The following is a 23,375-nucleotide window of genomic DNA, read 5'->3' on the forward strand; positions in this document are numbered from 1 at the left end:
GATGACGTCAGACTGTTCGTGCATGCCCACAAACAGCCGTCCGATCTGTAGTCTTTGTTGCTAAGGTTTTTGCTCAGTTTGTTCCACATTGTCCATTCACATATTTCAGATCGGATTTGGGCTCAAACACATACAGATATATTTGAGAAGCTTCCATTTTGAGTGAAGAACAACAAAAAGAAGTGAAATCCTACCACTAGAAGTCTGCTAAGGGGCAGCTTCCCAGATCTGGCCAATCAGAATAAAGTGGGCTCTTTGGGAGGGCGGCCTTAAAGAGACAGGAGCTAAAACTGCCTGTTTCAGCCAGAGGCTGAACTGAGGGGCTGCATAAAGAGCCAGCATAAGATAAATTGGCAATTTTTTGTAAATCAAATGTAAATCATGCAAAGTTATTCCAGTAGAGCTCCAGAATATAAATATAGACCTGGAGATATGAATGATGTGTCCCTTTTCCAGTCTAATTTGTATGTAGATATGAGTGTCATGCATATGCATAAATGAACACCATTGCTATGGAAGATTTTGCCAAAATGCAGCATATATAAATTATATAATCAACATTTTGGACATGATGCTTGTGAAACGTGGTAGTTTATCAGACAGGACTGAATGAAGGCAGAGCATTTGCACTAAACTTGAACTGGTCATGTGGATTCTAACAATTGGGGGCTTTACACCAATTAGTCATCGCTCTTTCTCACCATGATGTAATGTAGTTTATGACTTGATTTAGAACGAACGGTAAGTATTATGTGACCAACTGTGTTTAACGCTGCCTTCAAAACAGAGAAAGATAACTGAGGGCAAATATTTGCATTGTTTACTATCAGTCACAGCGTGCTAAAAAAAAGGCCTGAACCTTGAAATGTTCAAAAGGACTTTTGCAGGGGAGATAATTATTTAACAACTTGCCTTTTAATCATGTGGGAACCATTTCACAGTTGGAATGTTTGGACTGTAATATCCCTCGAGGCTGTGGCGCGGGTGAAAAACCGTTGAAAATATAGACATAGTGACTTACTGCTCTGCTCAAACATCAGACACAAACAAAGTTGCAACTGTCAAATAATGAATTATCTCTCCAACCAGCATGTATTTCATATAATAAACATATATGTCAGGACTATAAGTACAATGATGGGGAAAAGGGGCCCTTAATGACCCTTATGAATGGTGGATATTGTAACCATGGTTATGCTTGCTCTAAGCATAAACATGGTCCCACTTTATCCTTGAGACAGAATGTTTGTTTGTGCTCTCACTATAGATTTCCCCCACTCTTCCCTTTCTACTTACAGAAACAGAAACTTGATTTTTAAACCAGGCATGTGATCCATGTTTGACGTATTCATGTGCAGCTAAATAAGGGAGACCCGTGTGGGAATATAGATATGAAAATCAGATTTCAGTCAGTAAATCCAGCCTAAAAGCTGAAAGCGCATCAATTTTAGAGGTGGCAAAACCTGGTTACTCTTCAATCTCAGTGGGGGCTGTGCACCTGCACTCCACTTAATAGAACTTGTGGGCTTCAGCCCACTACATCAGCCTCTCTTAAATCAATACATAGTGCTTCTCTGCAGGATTAGTGCCTCGATGTAATGGCAAGGCAATTATCGTTTCTTATGGTCTTTACCTGTGTTGCTCAGGTTCAAGGCACCGATAAATTGATGCGGAGTGATCACGGTGACTTATTACATCCTTAACATCTTGGATGTGGAGGGTACAGTTTGATGGAGGACATCCTGACATCAGTTTGATTTATCTGAGCTAAGGGAGAGAAACTCCTGAGAGTTCAATACAAATGTATGTGTTGACCATGTGGTTCACCTGACCTTGGAAATGGTAATTTGACAAAATTATGGTCCACTTATGAGCTTTATCTTCCTTGAGCTTTCAACTGCATCTCACAGTCTTGATCAGTCAATAAAGTGTGCACAGTTGTCATCATGTGACCTAAGTATGGAGCTATGATCACTTGGTAACATGCATCATGTATGGCAGTTATAAACCAGAATATTGAACACTTGGGCTACAAGTTAAAGACATAGTAATGTGTTTTTAAAGGTGTCTTTACATGATGTGTTGATGTAATATGGTGTTGAGATATTATCATTACTTGTGTTTTCATATTTTAGTGAAACTAGTGAAAATTATTTTGTCAGTTCATAACATTGTATAATAATGTTATTGTATTCTGCTGAACAAACTGAAGTGCTTAAACTTTGATAAATTGTTTTACACCATCAGAGGATCTTCTATTTGTCCATGCTTAAACTGTATATGTTTTTCCTCGTACAAAGGTCTCTCTTGAGAGATTATGATCTCAATAAGACAACTAAGTTGAGGAATTAGAAAAATTGGCATGTTATTAATGTGGAAAAGGTGAGAAGTGAAGTAGAGTGTGTGAAATGACTGCCTTTACACAAAGCCTTTCTTAACAGCCTATTAAGAGTTTTGCTTGTGATCATAGAACCCTAGATACAGTGTCACTTGTAAACTTTTCAACAATTACCTAATGCATGACAGGTTTCACAAAAAAGAATCTAAAATGTATTTATTTGTTTATTTTATTTTATTTTTTCTATGTGGGGCACCATATCCAAAAATCAATATATGCCATGTCTGCAACAAGAAGGTACAGTGAGATCCTGCACAGACATGAGTACAGGACTTATTTTTACTTAACTGAGCAGCATGTTTATCACATCTTTGCCTTTGGCCAGAAGCAGAGTCAATCATTTACAACACTGGTTCTGAAATTTTTCAAATAATTACAAGATTGATAAGAACCCCAGAAATTGAATGTGTTACAGTGATCCCATCTCTGTCCAGCAGTGGCCTCTGTGTTCCTGCCTTTCCATATAACAGTTGTCACCTGCCAGCATACCTGCCGTTCTTTCCTCCAAATTGGCTATAGAATATACAGGATATATAGTACTTTCCCACAAACTAGTCCTCTGCCAGATCATCAAAGCTTTTGTCACTGTACTCCAGCCTGCTTTTCCTTTTCTGTCTGCCTGTTTTTGATTTGTCCCTGCCTGTTTGCCTTTTAGGCCTGTTTGCTCTTGCTGACTAGGAGCCCTTTGCCAACTTGTTTTCTGAACACTCACTGAGTAAACCTCACTTTTATCTTACTGTGCTGCACAAGTGTTCAACTTTAAAGTCCAAACTGCACGTACCAGAATTGACAAAAGGGTTAATTCTCAACTTTTTAGGTCAGATTAAAGTCCTTTTCTTCCCTTCAAAAAGAAATAATAATAATAGCTTTCTAGACACATACCACCACCATAAAACTATAAAAACGTTTTAGTGATTTATCATTAATGATACCCCTTGCTCACCACTTAGTGTTTTCTCTGGATCATGAAATATTTCCCCTTGAACTAGAAGCAGGATTAATAATTTACAAATCTGACCCTCAGATTCTTGAAATAGTGAATCACCCAGAAATGGACTATTCCTTGGTCACCATTAAGTATCTTCTGTATTCAGTCCATTTATTTGAAAGACTATTTTGCGTGCTTGCTTTGATTTCTCAGGGGAAAAGCTAAAAGAGGGTTTAGGAACATTGTTCGGTGCATAATGCTATTCTTGTCACAATGACAGAGAGTCTGGCCACATTCTCTGCAGTAAAGGGCAAAATAAAATTCATCAGGCACAATCCAAGAATTGAACAAAACCTTTCAGTGCACCACAGAGGATATGATGATGATAGAAGTATTTGAGGTTTCACACAAGAAACACAACAGGAGGCAGGTAGAAATACATGTTTAATTGACTACCAAATACACTTTCATATGACATACGATATATCAGAACTATGTTCCATAACAAGACGAACTTATTGCACTTTGTCCGAGCCATCCGTTAAAGCTAGATCATTATGTCAGTGTAAAATCACACTGATGACCTTTTGCAGTTATCCACTACGACATTACTATAAATTTTGGCTGCATACATCATCACTGTAATATGTTTCAATAGGTCAGTCTCTTCTTTTTAATATCTCTGTTGAGCTTCACCCCAATCTTCAAGAGTTTGTCAGAGTTCATTTATAATCTATGAGCTGCTGTAAGATTAATGTTGAATATCAGTGCCTTGTGAAATTAATGATGAATAGCATACAAAATTAGAGCTCTAACTTAAAATAAAGCAAATAACAGCACCACAACTAGAAGAGCAAATTACTGCAAGATTCAGTTTTGTTCTCCTAAGACAATAAAATTAATAAATCAGGTGACATTTACAAAACAACAATTGCTCAAAGAATGTAAACAGTAAAATACGTACATTTTTATCCTAGTGATATAAACATATTTGGGGAGTGCCTTTAGTCACACAGCTAAAACCACAGGACTTCATTTCAGCAACCACCAGTGTGTTAAATTAGAGTCTTTTCTCACTGGAGCCCGTTAGGCTGCCATCCAGATGGTGAATGAGATGAGCAGGGTTGGTAAAACTGTCATCGGCGTCACACATCCCAGATACAGCATGGTTCCTATACCACACAGGGCGGTCAAATAGGCACTCATCCTGCTGAATACAATCTTCCGTACTGTTGTGCAGAACTGCGAGAGAGAGTGAGTGAGCATTAGACAATGATTCGAGGCGAAGTAAATGATAGATTAGTGGTGTAGTAGAGGTCTATTGTCAAGAGGAAAGTCTTCATTACCTCCAGAATGACAGTAATTTGGACAAAAAGTAACACTAGATGGAGCTAGTCACCTCATGAATAAGAGAAGTTAATTTTCAGCTCAGTGGACTGAAGCAAACAGCCCTTTGCAGTGACAATATCCTCCATATCACCACATGTCATTAAGTCTGAATTTCAGCAGTAAGGAAGCCAGTCATTGTGGAAAAAAAGAGTCTTTTCCTCAGTCACACACCTCCATAAGAACATTTAGATTAACACCATCTTACACAGAGTGTTGCACGCAAACAATCCAATAATCTGTTTTTCTCTAAATCCTTGAAAGTAACTGAGAGCATCTCAAATGCCAACACGTGGAATGACCCTTAAACCTTTTTGCTTATACATGTGACCTTCCTCATGTGCCGAGATGCAGAGACAGAAACACTCGTGAGGATTTAAAAAGTTTAAAGAATTAAAGATGACTATAGAAAAACAAATCAGCCTTTCCATAAATCTGGCACTCATTGTTCAAAATAAATCATGCAAAGTAGTTTTTTGTAGAAAATCTATTCAACTGTGACATAAATATCCAGGAGACAGTTTGTAAACCACACCTCATAGACTAATTCAATCCTACAAGATGATCAGATATTAATATTTTAGCCAGTAACTCTACCTGGTATGTCTGGTAGCTGATAGCCATGCCGTATCTGCAGTACATGACATAGTGTTCACAGTTGTACCACAGTAAACTGTAGGTGACAGATCCCAGGAGTTTCTCAGCCCTTCTAGCCACTTCGTCCCCATCCAAGGGGTTCTGGCTGCACACTTTGTCCATGTTGTTGATCAGAATTTCTGAGCCGTATGCAAAATCTATCACAGAGTCCACTCTTACACTGGCAACCTTTGTGATAACCCCTAGAAGCAGACGGTTATTTGTCACCATCTTGGCGATTGCAGATTTATTCTTGGAGATCACGGGCAGGATGTCCGGAATGAGATGAGCCACCCGATTGTCACCCAAGTAAATACCAAAGTGGGTGAATAACGTCCTGGGGACTTCTAAAAGGTCACCGCGCTTGTACAGAGACAGATCATATTTAGAGTCCTCCTCTTTGTTGGACGCTACAAAGAAAAAGTTGAATAGTTGGTAAAGAAACATGATTGTAGTGCGCAGCACAGTGCTCGACACCTGAGCATTTTATATGTGTTGGAACTGGGAAGGACAGGCGTGGTTAGTAGGATTAGATATTGGTCAATATTTCATTATGATTTTGAAAGAAACAAAGGAGCTTTCTCTAAGAACTCTACTGTGTGGTTGGATTTTGAAACTTGGGCCTTGTTTCTGGGATATTAAGGTCAAGGATCCTCATTAAAAAGGCTGACTTGGCAACAAGTTAAATCCTCATCTCAAAGGTCACAGATCTTGAACAATCACATCCAAATAAACAGCTTTTGTTTGTTTTAATAATACCACTGAAACTGTTTGTTTTTTTTTTGTTTCATCATTATTCAGCACTTTCTTTTATATTTGTAAATTCATAAAAATGGTCATATATCGCACAGTTGTAGAAATGTATGAAATGAAATGTCAAGTTAGCTAAATAAATCATAATATATTGCAAAATTCACACGTAATCAAGTGGAAGGGAAATGAAAAGACAGTTTGATGGCACTGCTTTGATGCAATCTGAAATTGTGTCATTATTACTCAGCAATTTTTTTAGTGTATCTACATTGTACAGTAAAAACACCTAATTACTGATTTAATTCCTTAATAACAAAATTTATCATGACAAATCCCCCAAATTTAGTGCTCTGCTTTCTCTTTCATGTAGGTGGAGATGTTTGGAGTGTCACTCACACAAGGCACGCAAATAAAAATAAAATGTTTATTAAACATTTGTCATATTTACAACATTATATTAAGTATGCTACTATAAAATATCAACTTTACATACATGATAATACTCAAGATATAGTCAGTTATTGTCATTTCGCCACAGTATATTCACTTTTGTGGTAAGCATGAATGTTAGGAAAAATGAATCACAAACTATATTCTTATATAAAGAATTAACATATTTACCTCCAGTTTTATGAGCACACACTTATAAGGCACGTAGTAAACTATTAGTACATGTAACAAGACAAAACAGACAACATTCTCTACATAATAAAATGAAAGTACCAAGTATTTTCATAAGGCATCATAGACATGGAGTGCAGAGGAAACGCTATTCTGAGGAGGTTTCCGGTCAGTCTTTGCCGAGTAAAAGTACAATTCAGTTTGTTTGCAGGTCTTTGTGCTGAGCTCCTTTTTAACCAGCCATCCAGAGCGTGAAGGGAATAAGAACTGTGGGTAATGTAGTTGAAGGTGCCATGCCGAAACAGACAATGGAGATCATTCCGAGCAGTCCTGTAGCAATGACGCTGCGCTGGTCTCTGATGATTGATTTAAGGCACTCGCAGAACTGCAAGGAAAGAAAAACACTTATTACTTTATACTTGTTTAACATTTTCTGTGAAATAGCTCAATAAAGTTTAAAATTTTACATCAAAGCTGCAGAAAATTTATGATTGGCTGGAACCTGGCAAGAATTCATTTTGGGCTGCAAGGATTCATCGATTAGTCGATCAACAGAAAATTAATCAACAATTGTTTTGATAATCGATTAATCGTTTTGAGCCATTTTTAAAGAAAAAACATTGAAATCATCTCGAACTGAATATCTTTGGGTTGTGAACTGTTGCACCTTGGGCTCTGGGTAACAGTGACTGACAATTTTCATTACATTTTATAGACTAAACCACTAATTGATTAGTTGAGAAAATAATCAACAGATTAATTGATAATGAAAATAATTGTTAGTTGCAGCCCTATATTCCCTAAAACCAAACCAGTTACTATCAACAATACTTCTCAGTTAACCCTGAAGATGAAACAAAAACTAATCTGGCAAACTAGAGTGAATAAATAGCTTATTTGTTTCTGTGCTGATTACGTATAAACATGAGTTGAACTACACTGAGGGTTGTATCAACCAATCAGGACACCAAGGACAACAGTTAAATGAACATACAAAATGCAGAGAAATTAATTTTAAGAAAACAGGAGGGGACCAGACAGCCTGAATTACTGTTTATCTATCCAGGGCTGTAACTAGTGAGGACACTTAAGTCATGTCAAAAATAGATAAAGAAATTTAACTACAGTACCAGAAGGACATGCAGTCTGAAAAATGCTTTGAAACTTTCAGTTGGAATATAAAACAGCTGTGTAAATATGAAAAATCATCCAAGCTTTATTTCAAGGGTTTGGTCAAAATGTCTGAGGGGGGTAATGTGCTGTAGGGGCCTCATGGTCCCAGTATTTCTAAAATCCTTGCTACGGCCCTGCATCTATTGTAGGAATGCGGTAGGTTAAATGTGCCTATTACTAATAGCATACAGACATGCCATTTACAGAATCAGTCACTTAAATGACACTGGGTAGGCTAAGCATTTATTCCAGCACTAGTTTAATGAAGAGTATGGTGCTACCTTCTCTGTTTGCCGACTCGCTGCAGATCCGTATCTGCAGTATGTCACAAAGTGTTCGCAGTTATTCCACAGCAGACTGTAGCGGATGGCACCGATGAGTTTCTCAGCTCTCTTGGCGACATCTTCATTGTTTAATGCTGGCTTCTTCATCATTTTGTCCATACGGTTAACCAGTATGTTGGAACCATAAGCAAAGTCCTCCAATGTGTCCACGCGCACTGTGGCGCACCTGTAGATGCATCCGAGGATGAGTCTCTTGTTGGTTATGACAGAACTGATCAGCTTCGTTTCGTTTGTGAACACAGGGAGGATGTCTGGGATCAGGTGTGCGACTTTATTGTCACCTAAATAAATGCCGTAGTGGGTGAAAAGGGTTCTGGGGACCTCCAGCAGGTCTCCTCTCTGGAGGGGCCGCGGGGGGCCACGCTGCGCCGGGCACTCCTTCTCCTCAGCGTCCGACCAACTGGACTCAAAAAGTTTGAAGTTGGAGAGAAGAGAGAGCTTCTCCACCAGGAATGCCAACAGCTGCAGCATCGTGAGAGTTTCCCCGTGGAAAATATCCTAAAGTGCTTCAGTGAACGTGAGGTTTTTATCCTGACTGGCACGAGGAGGAGAAAACTGAGGAAATCCCGAGGACACGATTGGCCATGAGTGATCTTGTGCACGTGCGCATTCTCCTTCTTTCACCTCCTCAGCATCTTGCATTTTTTCTGCTGCGTGTTTTTCCAACTCTCAGAGATGTTTTGATCTCTACTAACACCAGATTAAACCCTTTCATTGGGTTCTCACCAGCTGCAGTAAAGCAGAGAAATAGCTGTATAGTCTTATTTAAAAGAAACATTTCTAGAGAAATAAAAGATAATAAAGGACAATAAAGCTGATACGGAGATAATTAATCAATCAGTGGCATAGATTTGAAAGCAAGGGTTGCATATAAAATTATCCAAAAGTTGGTCAGCTGTGTGCAGTATAGCTGCTAAATGCTGTTGTACTGTGTGTGTTTTGACTCTAGCTGCCATTCTTGAAGAAAATGGGCATAAAAGCATATTTTGGTGATATTTATATTATAGCAGCAGCATTTTATTGAAGAATTGAAAAAAAAAAAGATTTAACAAGTAATGTGCTCAGTTGTGCTCTGCTAATTTAAAACTGGGGAAAGACTGATGCAGTCACATCAAGAAGCTGTCACTTCACAACACCCCATATTCACTGTTGGTACTTTAAAGCTGCACTTATCAATATTTTCATATAAGTAATGACTATGTGTAATGTGAAAGGCATCGCTGATGAACTCATAGAGCATTACCACTCAACTCTTTGTACAACTTTAGCTTCTCTCAGTTCATTGTTTTGGTTTTGTGACCCACATCTTTACTGTTTTGGTTCATTCTTACAGCTCTCATCAGTATCATTTCCAGCCACAGTTGGCAGTTGTTTTCAGAGAAAAAACTCCATACAATTATCAGCACAATTTTTCAAGTCTGTCTTAAAACATCAGGTGCCCATATGAACATTTAAACAGGTTTTGCTCATTGTAATCATTCCTCCTGTACATACTGGACATTAGAGGATCTCCTCCAAATGTGCTTTCAGTGCATGTGATGTGATTTCTTAATGGTCAATATGAACAGAAAAAATGATTACAGCAAGAAAAACATGTGTCAGTGTTCATTGTGGCACCTGAATATTGTTTTAGAACAGACTTGAAAAGTTATGACCCTATCCTTTAAATGGAGCGTGTCAGGAGACAAGTACATGACTGATAACATGTCAACTTATCACTTAGAAAAAATGAAAAATGTTAGTCATTAAACTTACATTAGCTAGAGGGGAATACATTCGGTGTTTTTTGAGAAGCAGATGGAATTTGTGGATTTCTCTTTATCTTTACAGACTCAAAGCATATAGACTTCAAATTTGGGTTCAAATATGCAGCAGAGTGTGGAAAGTGCCAAATTGTTTGCTCATGTATGTCCTTTACAAAGTGAAATGTCATTGGGGTCATGAAAAATTAAATACAATAAAAATATATCCTTTCAATCAAACTGTCATTTGAACATCTGTTTTGTTGAGAATCTTACAACCTTTGCTTATTGCCGTGTTGTTTGACTACCACTATAAAAATTCTAATTAGACTATTAAACTGATTACTCTCCAGACAATAAATGTGCAGGGGAGCTGGTGGGCGGTGGACTTTGTTGTCTCACAGTGGCCACTCTGTTCTGTCCCATCATCAATCCAGGATCAGACTTGGAGGGAAAAAAGCAGGCTGCGCTGGACGGCCTGCGCTTTCTCAGAGGAGGCATATGATGAGATAAAACATTCCTTTGACCAGATTACCTTAATCCTGTAGGCTTCAGTTACACGCTCATCTTCTAACCTAGAAAAAACCTTGAGAACTGCTTCACCCTTTTTGATCTTTTGTCCTTGAATTATTTGTTAGAGTACATGTGCTGACCTAGATACTATAAAATCCTTGCAAAAAGGGATAAATGATGGCTGGTATTTAACTTAGACCAGCCGCTTTTCCAGTCTCGGAGAAAGCTAATTTGACCCACAAAGCATGCCCTACTTTTAAGGAAGTGTGTGTGATTAATGAGTATACAGTACAACACTACAGTACAGCTCGAATCTTAAACTTCTTACCTGGAGAATTTACAAGTCAGAATTGATATAGTTACGTTCACTAATTATAAGCAAAAGCAGAGGTTCAACTCTCACTCTGTTTGTGTAGTGGTGCACTATCAACACTACCACTCAAACCTTAAATGATTTCACTTAAATAATATTAAGTCATTCAACAATGAATCCAATTTATGCTGTTCTGTTATTTTTATGACCAGTCAGTGATAAATTCAAAGTTAAGCTTGTTTGTGAACATCTAAACTCTGACTATTTAGTTTGAACTTTTTTTTACACACAAAGAACTATTTTTACTGCTACCTGTATGTAAATGTACAGGATTTAGTTTAGCAGTCCTTTAAACAAAATGAGCATTCATATCAGCGCCTAAAATAAAGATGTATTTTGTTTATATGTCCTTTACATACACTCCCCTCAATTCAGAGTCCTTTAGTTACTTAGTTGGTTGGTTGGTTGGTTCTGTAAGTATAGTTAAATTTAAACATATTGATTCTAAAAAATACCTGAATTAGCTTAAAAAGAAAATATGGTATAGCTATATGGTATAGCATCTACAAGATGAAACATTAAAAATGCATGGACTTAATAAAAAGACTGCTGTGTTTTCATTGTAGAAGCGTCTTGAATTCCTCAAGGAAGCGTCATTTCAGAGCCTAAAATAAAGGTGTTCACACATCATTCATGTGCATGTCTACTTCTAGACTCATAGAAATCTCAAAAAACCACTATAGTGAATAAAAACTCCAAATATGGGCTATCTGTATTCAGCCCAAAACAGCCATCAAACATCTACCTGAGGAATGAGACAATTTGGGGGGCCTAAGACATTAAATGCATCTGATATTTTTGTAGTCTTTAATCATTTGTTATCTTTGACAGGTTGGTTTGGAAGAAATTGTAATTTCTTTGATGGAACACCAAACGAAAACAACGTAAATCAACCAGGGCAAGGAGTAACAAGGTTAACATGAAAGGTAGGTCGCACATGATTACATTGTAGCAGAACAAAATGAACCCACTCCAATCAGCTAACAGCAAATTAAACATGGAAGCAGAGCACAATATAATAAATCCATGCGTCAGTGATAATATTAGGAGTAACATAAGTCAACTCAGCAGATGCTCAGGGATACAAATATTGATTCTAATACAGTCACTGTCAAGACTGCAGCATCATATGGACGATGTTTCAAAGATTAACATTATCTATTTATTACACCAGTCATATACTGTATGTTGTATGGACAACAAAGTGTCAACCAGCTGCATGTTTTACCTTGGATCATACCATACTCAGCTGAGTCGACTTACCGTCTGTGACCACAGGTTGAACCCTGAGGTGGCATTACAACAAACCTTTGCCCTCTGTCCTGGGGAGATTTACACCATGGTCAAAAGGCTCCAGACTTATAGTTGTGGCCAATGGGGGACTCTAACAAGGCTCTTTAAATTTAATTCCTGGTCAGACCACCTGTGGACTATGCTCACTTTTAAGTTGATTACCGACGGATACATTTCTTATGTTTTCAGGAAAAAACAATGATTCAGCACTATGCTTGATTTACAGGGTAAACATTTGGCAGCAGCTAATAACTTTGTACTGCTTTTCTGTTGCTTTGCATCCAGTTAAAAGAACACATAATGTAAGCATGTCAGCTTGGCATCAGTGTCTGAATACATCAATAAAAACAACAGTCCAAAACACATCTTAACATCCAAGACACAGTATTCAGAGAGAGTGCCCATGTGTTCATGGCACTTAGAGAAAGAAAGAGACACTTTCCATCTGGTGTTCCTACACAAAGAGGCCAGTTCAGCAAAAGTTCAGCACTGTTTAGGTTCATGGGCCTGGCAGTTCATTCTCAGGTCAGCGAGGCTTTATATCCGTCTTGGGCCTGTTTTTTCCCACATAATAAAACCAGGTCACACAGAGGTAGTTAAGGTAAGATTTATCATCTAATGTCAACAGGAGGCCCACAGATGAAGCTTTATTAAGCTCTATTTTGTCACATGTATCTTCACTGTTTGTTCTGATGTAATAAAAAAGAGGTGTGTTTGCCATGAGCGCCCTGAAGAATATCTAATCTGTATCAACAACTACTTCAATTTCCTACTGTACGTACAACATTCATACAACATATTGGAGCCCAGTGTAAAGTGCCTTGAACGGTATGAAGCTAACTGCAAACATTCCTCAGTCAAAAAGAAACATATGGTACTATACTCAGAGATATCACCATAACTCACCTTCCCCAGGCAGGGGTAAAACTTGCATATACAGTAATTTGTAATGTTGAAGTAATGGATCCATTACCCCACTGACTTTCTAACCTTAAAATCCACAGTGGGCAATTTTTTTTGAATGTGGGATTCTTGCCAAAAGAAGAGGCCTTCAAAACTCATCTATCACATGAGAAGAGGTGTATTTCCATTAACTGTGACTCAAACAAGCAGCAACACCATGAAACCAGAGCAATGAGGCGAGATAAACATGACTGAAATAAGATGTGATCGGGCATTTTTAATATCCTGGAAATGTGAAATGAGATATGTAAATCTACCTTAATTTTCATACAATTTCTTGTCTTTACACATAGAACAGATCAGTATGGAGTGTTTTTTCCCTCTACATCAAAATGTAAAATTCTGAACAGCACGGTGGTAATCACTCATATCATACTTGAAGGTCAACAACATCCGCCCTCTGAGGTCCAGCTCTTCCTCTCTGCCTCCTCCAGTCATCGACCCTCTGTCTGGGAGCTCACTGTCTCTACTGCGTTTAACTGGCATCAAGCAGAGCCACATTGAGGAAATCCTCAGATGAAACCCTGTACTTATGCCCTGGACCCCATTCCCACAGCTCTGCTCAATCATACTTACCTATTCTCACCCAAATTGTCAACCTCTCCCTTCAAACTGGTAGTGTCCCATCTGTTCTCAAGGTCGCAGTCGTCTGTACCCTCCTCAAGAAGCCTACCCTGGACCGAGAAGTTCTTGCCAGCTACAGACCTATCTCCAACCTCCCTTTCCTGTCCAAGGTGTTGGAGAAAGTGGTTGCTTCTGAGCTTCAGGACCACCTTAAACACAACAACCTATTTGAAAAATTTCAGTCAGGTTTTCATTCAGCACACAGCACTGAAACAGCTCTGCTCAGGGTTGTGAATGACCTTCTGAGGGCAGCTGAGGCAGGGTCCTCTTCTCTCCTGATTCTCCTTGACCTGAGCGCTGCATTTGACACTGTTTATCACACTTTCCTCTTAGAGCACCTTCACACCACCATTGGACTGTAGGACTCTGCACTTAAGTGGTTTCAGTCCTGCCTTTCCAGTAGGACTGAGTAATTCTCACTGGGAGCATGCAGGTCTAGATCGCTCCTTGCCATCTGTGGTGTTCCACAAGGATCGGTTCTCGGTCTCATCCTGTTTACTCTCTACATGCTCCACCTTGGATGTGTCATCAGCAGATATGGGGTGTCTTTTTATTGTTATACTGATGATACCCAGCTGTACATCAAAACTGCCCAAGCCCTTCTGCAGCTATGTCATGCCTCAGCAACTGTCTAAAGGAGATAAAGCACAAATTTCCTCCAGTTTGTGCTCAACCAGGCCTGGACTACTGCAATGCACTCTTCACAGGGATCCCTGGCAGAACAGCACTGCCAGGATCCTGATGAAAGTGCAAAAACACGAACATATGCTACTCATATATAAGTCCATCCACGGACATGCACCTCTCTATCTATAGGAACTGATCACACCACAAATCTCCATCCGCACTCTCAGAGCTGCCAGCAGCTTGCTCCCCTGGGTGCCCAGTACTAAGCTTCGCACCATCATGGGGGATCAAGCCTTCTGCTCTGCTGCACCACACTTGTAGAACAGCCCTCTTGATTATCTGAGCTGCTTTTTTGTCACTGTATTGTGTGTCAGTGCAATCAGATTCAGGCAAATAATGCCTTTTGTATTCAGCTCTTTGTTAACAATTGATACTTGATTGTGTGTCTACTGATTCCCTGACCCTGGCCGCAGGCTGTGTCTCAGAAAAACTGAGGTTGTGAGTCTAGAGCCCCCCTAGAGTGGCTAAAAATTGTTAGCAACAATTGTTAGCCACTTGTTGCTGACAATTATATTGTGCCAAATATCTGTTAATTGGCACTAAACACAAAGTACAGCTGACACTGATATAATTGTTATTAGTTTTGCAGATATTTGCTTATAAACTAAACTATTGGATAAACTGACATTTTGACCTGATGATGGCGCCAGATAAAATGTTAAAGAATCACCATAATTATTACAATTCATGCTGACAGGGACATGAATGTTCATGGCAACGACTCTACCTCCATCACCACCATGTCGTTGAAAGTAATCATCATCATCATCATCATCATCATCATCATCCAGAGTAAGTTCATAAGTCATATATAATTTTATATTGTCTAATACTTTGGGAAACCAATAACATTCACATCAACCTGGGCTGTGGTTTGTGTTTAGTCCTAATTATCAAGTGTTAGTATGCTAACATGATAAACTAAGGATCTAGAAAGGCTGTACTCACTTATTCTTGTTAATCTAAGGTCCATCATACTGTACTTTGTACTGTATGTGAGTGCAACGAGATTCAAGCAAAGTATGTATTGAGCTCTTTGTTGTCCTTAATTTAATGTTTTATTTTGACTTTATTGTTTCACTTTGACTGCTTGATTTTGAATGATTGATGGGCAACATTGCCAGGATTTTAGAAATAGTCCAAATAGTGATAAATCAAGTAAATTATTTGTATTTATTTATTCAACAGTTCAGTTATACTTTTTGTAAAAGGTATTCTTAATGGAAAATACTGAATCTTTTATTTATTTATTGACCTAAAAGTGGTCAAATTTAAATATATCTATTCAAAAACTCCAAGAATCAGCCTAAAAGTACACACCATAACTTATTTTTTAAATACTGTAGGATGTAAAATCTACAAAAAGTTACTAAAGCCCCAAAGTCCAACAAAAACACAGAGAGGATCTCCTCTGTGTTCAGTGTCCTCAGAGAGTTGTTGTGTTTAATTTTCCACTTCAGAGGCTTCTTGAATTTTGGCAAATATCATAAACCCTTGGAGAAAAATGCATTTGTAAGTACTGCTGATTAACATAATCCGCCTAATTAGATTATTGAGAGAGATGGATTGAGTGGAACAAAATGCTCATCTACATAAAAACACTAAAATACCACTTGGAATATAAACCACCATCAATTACAAACAAGGTGCTTGCCTGTTGTTAGTTGGTTGGGTTTCCACATATTTGAAATATAGAAACATGGATTTATTCAATTTTTCATCCAGCATGTTTAGGAGCTGATGAAGAAGATCATAATCAGGCATCATTGTCTGATATGTTTTTCATGTAAAATGGGGGAACACTGATGAAAATTCACTTTCTGTACTCTCTTTTATTGATCAACTGTCTTGCACCAGTGTGTTTGGCTCCAGTTCAGTCAACACTAGCTCAGCTGCACGTGTGCTCTTTACAAATTAAGCCTGAGAAAAAGCTGCTTTGTTTTCTCGGAAAAGTAAATCAGAAGATTTTTTTTCCCAGAATATAAGAGGTAAATCATTAATGCTCCTCTGTTTATGAAATACAGAACTGCCCATTAACAGCAATTTTATAAAGGTGTAATATATTTATTTGAGACTACAAAGTCCGGTCCATCAGTGACATACTCTGTACTTTATGTTCCACAACAACAACAGAGACACATCTACACACTTTTCTTACTTTATCAGTAATCAGTTGCAATCCAATTATGTTTCATTATAGTTAAAAGTCAGATTTAGCTTCTTGAAGACACTTCTGGAAATATATTTTCCCACAGCATCTCACAGAAAATGTCATGGAAAACATTCAAGTTTATCTCAATTATTTTTCCTCATAATTGCACTAAAGTTTTCCCTCAACCAGAACTACAGTGTCGGAGAGGTAGCCTACAAACTTCTTTAGTAAATTAAATGCATTATTCTTAAAGTTTGTCATCTGAAGGTGTGCTCACTGATCACATAGTATGTTTGGTTTGTTGTGGTTCCACTCCCACTAGTGGTTTTACCTTCCAGTGCAGAGGTCAACACCTAGTGGTAGTCTAGTGCAGTGGTTCTCAAAGTAGGGTCCGGGGACCCCTAGGGGTCCTTGAAGGGGTTCCAGGGGGTCCCCAGCAAAAAGGGGAATAATTTATTTTCTCTGTAATTCTATCCATAAGTAAGACAATGACAGAATGTTTGACTATTTGGATCATGGGCACTTTCTGTAATAAAACAGCTAAAAGCAAAAATCTTATCAGATGGGGACCCTGAAACAAAATCTTATCAAATTGGGGTCTGTGGTCTAATTTATGTCAGTTTAGGGGTCCTTGACATGAAAAAGTTTGAGAACCACTTGTGTAGTAGACACTTCAGGGAAAAGGTAAGAAAGTGTGAATAATATTGTATTTTATTTTTAGCTGAACTGTTGTGTCCTGTAAAGCCTGTTTCTTGACCTGAGTCAAGTTATTTTAATTTAATTTAAGTTAATTTAATATACACCTTTGAATTGCATGGTGATGGCCAATCCTCAAAGACAGGCTGTTAAAAAGCCTTTTTTAAAGTTTGTCTGTTGCCAGTTTCACCCATGGCTGGGTCCATTTCACCAGCGACATCTTAATTAGTGGGTAATGTTGCTATGGTTACCTGCAGTTTGATATACTGTACCGTGCACTTTTATTTAGAATTGTATGTTGTATGGAGGCGCAATTCCGCCAGAGCAGATAAAAAACAGAGTTGGGAATGATAAAAAATAAAAATACTTGCGGTAACTCAAAGTTATGAGTCAAAACTGTCATTCACTATATTATTATTAATAATAATACATTTTATGCATGGTTCCTAGATTTTCATCTTTTTTTCTCTTTTTTTCCTGGCGTAAACAGGCTTAAGTACAAACATACCAACATGTTCTCCAAATTAAACAACAAAATATATAATCTGTGATTGCTCTCCACATAGCCACACATAAAAGCGCTTTCTGATCTCAAGTCCCTATCAGCAGGACAGCTTCATTTGTTGGTGCCATCCAATTCATTGCTGCTAAAATAGTATTTCAAAAAGTAAAATGGCTGACTTAGAACATCATTGTATTGACTACCTCATATTTTTGATTTAACAAGTCAAACAAAATGACGTCATATATCATGTTTTGACTTCTATGACTATTTTTATTTTTGTCATTCTTGACATCTTCTGTTTTTTTTCACATTGGCATAAATGTTTGAGATGTCCTCTTAAAAGATTTTAACTAACACCTGCTAACTAATCCAAAACAAGTATTTTACATGGCTACTTTGTGTTGTGAACAATGTTAATATTTTACAGGGACATGTTATAATTACATTTTGTCTTTAAGGAATGACTCATACTGTCATTTGTCTTTGATTTTTATCTCATGGTGACCCAAGTCAATGTCATCAAGCACTGAATCATCATTTCTCTCAACTCTCTTTGTCATACTTACCGTCACTGAGTTAAATGCAAATATGGAGTGCATGGGAAAGTCACAAACAGCAGCCAGTTACTGACCCCGTCAAATCCCGGCAATGACCATTTTTGGACATTTGAGTCACAGTTTTGTCACAACACGGTGAGTGGGATGTTTGCATATGAACCTCTTATCAAATAATCAACTGAGGACCTTGTTCAGATAAATATCCAACAAAGTCGAGCAGATCATCATTCTCCAAGAAGACAAGACCACAACTGGTGGCAAAAGCAACATGGCTTCATCACTTCTGGCAACGGCAGGAGGACTTCTGTTACTTTTCTCCTTCTCATCAGCAGTAAGTCACCAACTTTAGCTGAATATTATACTGATGCAGTTACGCTGAACAACAACCAACCAATAAGTTTTGTGTTGTTTTTTGTGCAGCAACTCAGAGGAGACAGCATTGCAGTATGCAACCCAAACGACGGCTTTGTAAGTATGCAGTTATAAACAGTGACCTGACATCTTTTTGCTGTGTGTACATCAGAGAAAACACTATAATTGATGTTTTTCATATGCTCTGTCTGTATTCAGGGAAAGTACTGTCCAACTACATGTGGAGTGGCTGATTACATGCAGAGATATATACCAGGAGTGAGTCGAGATTTGGACAAGATGCAAAAGGATTTGGAAACAATTGCCAATCTGACACAGGGGACAGAAGAAACAGTTACCTACATGAAAGATTCTACTACTTCAGCTCAAAAGAGTACCCAGCAAGGTAACAAATTCAATTTGATTTGATTGTGTTTTACTCATTATTAATATGGCTAGATAACTGCTTTAATTTTGTCTGTTAATTATTTACCAATTTATTTTTCTTTTAATGATCTGTAAAGCACTTTGATCAAAGTGCGTTGTTTTTAAATGTGCTCATGAATAAATTGACATAAGCACAGACTTTTGTTGCTATATTGAAAGTGTTGTTAAACCAGGGGAAGTAACTTTGAAAACAACAAGTCCACCACTGAAACTGACTTTTTATTTCAGACCCGTACTTCAAAAGGTCATCGGGTATGCTGGAAGATGTCCTTCGATTTGAAAAGACCATCATTACACAGGAGCAGCAAATATTGTAAGTTACCATTAGCACTGAAATTATGCCGTTATAATGATTTGATTTTCATGACTTGGCCCCTTCATGTCCAGTGGTGGAAAGAAAATAAGCATATTTCTTTAAGTATACTTGTGTAAGGTTTTGAGCTACAGGAGTATTTGCATTTTATGTTCTACTCTACATTTATTTGACAACTATAGTTACTAGTTGCTTTGCAGATTTCATTTTCCACCCACAACATATGAACATTTTATAATTTGTGATAAATTGTTTTGGATTAGTGTGTAAAATATAAACTTGGCTCCACTTTGTCCAGCCTTAATGTGAAACATACTAAAATTATTCTTAATATAATATATAAAATAGCACTCTAAAAGAGGACAGTGAGTAATTTTACTTTTGATACTTCTTCCACCACTGTTCATATTTCTCTTTGCTCCTCCAACTGGCAACAGCCACCTACACCCTCAGATCAATGCACACCGCCATCTTCGCCTACACAGTTAGGACTGAACACAGATTATGGTGCTATTTGCCACCCACATATGTTTCCAGGACATTTCTTTTTTTTCTATTTTCTGTTTCTTCTTTTCCCCATCTCATTTTGTAAAATATCTCTGAGCTTTAGTATTTTGTGTAAAAAAAATAAAACTAAAAATGAATGATAGGATACAGCTCATAATAATTTCCCTCTTTCCAGTGAACTTCAGAATTTAATTTCATCCAACGAGAGGCGAATGGCAGATTTGAAACAACTCTCCATTCAGCTGCAGCAGAGATGTAGTGAGCCCTGCAAAGACTCTGTTGAGATTCAGCCCACCAAAGGAGCAGGTAAAAAAAAAAAAAAAAAAAAAAAAGCTGTGACCCTCAGGCCATTCCCTTTTCACAAGAAGTTTCTCAATCATGCCTCATCTGAACAACATTTGTCCTCGTTCAGTGTTTAGTTAGAGCCTAAAATCGATAGGCTGCAGCAACGAAAAGTAAACAGATTTATTCCAGCTGTAATTTGCTGTGACCTCATTTCACATGACTCTTTCCTAAACTTACCTTTTTCTTAAACTTTACAATTAAAAAAAAAGTGAACATAATTAAAAGAAACATAAATAAAACTAAAATCAGAAATATATCTGGTGATTTTTGTCAGAATTCATATAATATGAAATATTTTAATATTGTTGAACTTACCCTTTTCTTTTTCTCCTCTTTTTTTATTAGATTGCCAGGATATTGCTAACAAAGGTGCCACCGTCAGTGGTCTTTACTATGTGAAACCAGCGAAAGCTACTGAAGAGTTCCTGGTATACTGTGAGATTGACAACTTTGGACGTGGTTTCACAGTAATACAGAGGGTATGCATCATTTTAACTGCCTGTTTAATGTTTTCATCTTACACTCATTGATTCCTGCAAAGTGTTTGTGTAAGAAGTAGATCACCATTCCTGAAAGCAAATAACTGGTAATACTGATTAGGGACTTTTCAAAAAAGATTACCTGATAAATTTGACAAAGGAAAGTTGACATAAAATATAGTAAGAGAAATGTAAAATACCCTCTCCTGCCCTGCTATCCCCCCCAAAAAACTCAGACTACCCTCCCTTCGATTAAAATAAAAAGACATGATTTCTGACCACCGCCCCCTACTAACAATTTTCATACAGTCCCTTAGCGAGCAACTCTTAAAAATGGAATTAAAATCTATTAGGATTTAAGAAATGTTTTGTTGACTAACGAACTGTTGAAAGAAGAATCAATCTCATTCTCTGCCTTGAGAAATTATGACTCTGATCACTTTTTCTGTGTCCACAGAGACGTGATGGCAGTGTGGACTTCCACAAGGACTGGACCCAGTACAAGGAGGGCTTTGGTTATCTCTCCCCAGATGACACCACAGAGTTCTGGCTCGGCAATGAGAAAATGCATCTGCTGACCGCTGGTTCGACCATCCCGACTGTGCTGAGGATAGAGCTTGTTGACTGGGAAGGCAACAAAAGGTACAAACTTGCAGACACGATAACAGATTATGTAAGCGCTGAGCAAAGGGACTCACTGACAAGGCAAACATGGCCCTGATGATGAGGTTACCTTTGAAGAAGAAAAAGATGACTCAGCAAAACTAACTCTAAATCCTCCTCTGTGGCCCCCTCTCTCCAGATATGCTGACTACACCATGTTCAGAGTCGGGCCAGAGGCCGACCAGTACCGTCTGACCTACGGCTACTACTTTGGCGGTGATGCTGGAGATGCTTTTGATGGTTTTGACTTTGGAGACGACCCCAGTGACAAGTTCTACACATCTCACAATGGCATGCAGTTCAGTACCCATGACAAGGACAACGACAAGTATGACGGCAACTGTGCAAGGCAGGATGGCTCCGGCTGGTGGATGAACAGATGTCATGCTGCCCACTTGAATGGCAAATACTACCAGGGTAAGACTTGACTAAAACTGGGGTTAAGCCCTTTAACTAATGTTTATTTGTATGATTGGTGCAAAATTAGCTCAGTTTAAAGTACCAAAATCATTGTCTTTATTAACTTATTACCATCAACCCACAAACCTAAAGAAAAAAGTGTTATTCATGCATGTACACATTAGTAAATATTTTCTGTTTTTGCTTCATCCAGGTGGAAGGTACACAGAGAAGGACGCTGGTGAATATGGCTTCGACAACGGCATCATTTGGGTCACATGGCACAACCGCTGGTACTCCTTGAAAGAAACCACAATGAAGCTCATTCCCCTGAGCCGCATCACAGCCGGTGGACAGCAGACTGGGGTGAAACAGTTTGGTGGACTTGGAGATGCTTAAAGAGTAACATGCTTGTGGTCTGTTTAGACTGCTGATGTCTGACTTCATGGTGTGTCTTGGTGTGATGTGAGCACGCTTTGCTAATCCTTTTCTTCTTCAGTGTTGTTTTGACCACTAAAGAAATATTTTTTCTTTGCCAAATATGGTTTGTCAAACTTAATTGGCCGGTATTATTTTGCACCCAAAGGATACTAGCAACATGCTCTGGTACTTCCTCTAATGCGATATGGCCAGAATTTATTTTTATTTTTTTTGTAATGTGCAGATGAAACAAAAGCACTTGGTACAAAGAAAAATATCAAGAAAGTAAATATGTGTATGAAAAAACTAGCGCTGAAATATTTTGTCACTGACACTGAGTGTCCAGAAATAAAGAAAAACCTGTCTGTCCTTCAATAAATACTATGAAGTTCACTTTTAGTCGCCATTTCTACTGTGGTTGTTTGTGTGTTGACTCAATTACATAATATTGCGGTGGTGGTGTATACTGGATTGCATCATACTGAAAGGTTTTTCTACTATTTTGTCCACCTTATTTGAATATATGTAATATATTTAACATCTCAGTGACTCAATGTCAGCACTCATCAAAAATCATTAGTTCCAGTTTCACAAAGGTAGCATTTATTACAAAACAGTTATATTGGAATACATTGCAATCCATACAGGGTGTCTAGTTTGACTTATCACGTAACGTAATTTCTAGGACAGAACGTTATATTCTTATGGAGACACCCACAAATGTTTGCCTTTCTATAGATGTGAGGACACTCATTGACGCAATGCATTCCCTAGCCCCTTATCGTAACCTGAACCATCATAACTAAATGCCTAACCCTTACCCCTAACCCTAGCCTAAACCAAATTCTAACCTTAACCTTAAAAGTAAGTGTGAACCCTCAAACAGGTCTTTGAAGTTGTGAGGGATGGTGAAAATGTCCTCACAAGGCAGGAATGTCCTAACTACAGTGGTTTTGAACTAAAATTTGTCCACACAAAGATAGAGAGACAGGGTCACACACACACACACACACACACACACACACACACACACACACACACACACACACACACGTATTTACTTTATATTAAAATGAACAGCTTCTAGATTAATCTGTGATTTGGCTA

General features: G+C 38.1%; 3 protein-coding genes across 3 annotated transcripts; 1 reads left to right on the plus strand and 2 right to left on the minus strand.

Moving 5' to 3' along the window:
• Positions 1–4,412: 4,412 nt before the first annotated feature.
• Positions 4,413–5,795, minus strand: si:dkey-30k22.5 (lecithin retinol acyltransferase family protein). Its single transcript, XM_067585097.1, has 2 exons — positions 5,310–5,795; positions 4,413–4,568 (listed from the first exon to the last, which is right to left on the minus strand). Exons 1-2 carry the CDS (start codon positions 5,793–5,795, stop codon positions 4,413–4,415), a joined length of 642 nt encoding a protein of 213 aa, XP_067441198.1.
• A 757-nt stretch (positions 5,796–6,552) lies between these two features.
• lrata (lecithin retinol acyltransferase a) lies at positions 6,553–10,035 on the minus strand. Its single transcript, XM_067585096.1, has 2 exons — positions 8,177–10,035; positions 6,553–7,107 (listed from the first exon to the last, which is right to left on the minus strand). The coding sequence occupies exons 1-2, from the start codon at positions 8,708–8,710 to the stop codon at positions 6,955–6,957; spliced, it is 687 nt and encodes a 228-aa protein (XP_067441197.1). The 5' UTR covers positions 8,711–10,035; the 3' UTR covers positions 6,553–6,954.
• An 8,515-nt stretch (positions 10,036–18,550) lies between these two features.
• Positions 18,551–22,667, plus strand: fgg (fibrinogen gamma chain). The gene is made up of 9 exons (XM_067585091.1): positions 18,551–18,675; positions 18,765–18,812; positions 18,915–19,101; positions 19,371–19,455; positions 20,138–20,268; positions 20,653–20,786; positions 21,244–21,428; positions 21,589–21,866; positions 22,063–22,667. The coding sequence occupies exons 1-9, from the start codon at positions 18,613–18,615 to the stop codon at positions 22,245–22,247; spliced, it is 1,296 nt and encodes a 431-aa protein (XP_067441192.1). The 5' UTR covers positions 18,551–18,612; the 3' UTR covers positions 22,248–22,667.
• The last annotated feature ends 708 nt before the right edge of the window (positions 22,668–23,375 follow it).

The sequence above is a fragment of the Thunnus thynnus genome, chromosome 3 (genome assembly GCF_963924715.1).
Source record: "Thunnus thynnus chromosome 3, fThuThy2.1, whole genome shotgun sequence".
Taxonomy (NCBI): domain Eukaryota; kingdom Metazoa; phylum Chordata; class Actinopteri; order Scombriformes; family Scombridae; genus Thunnus; species Thunnus thynnus.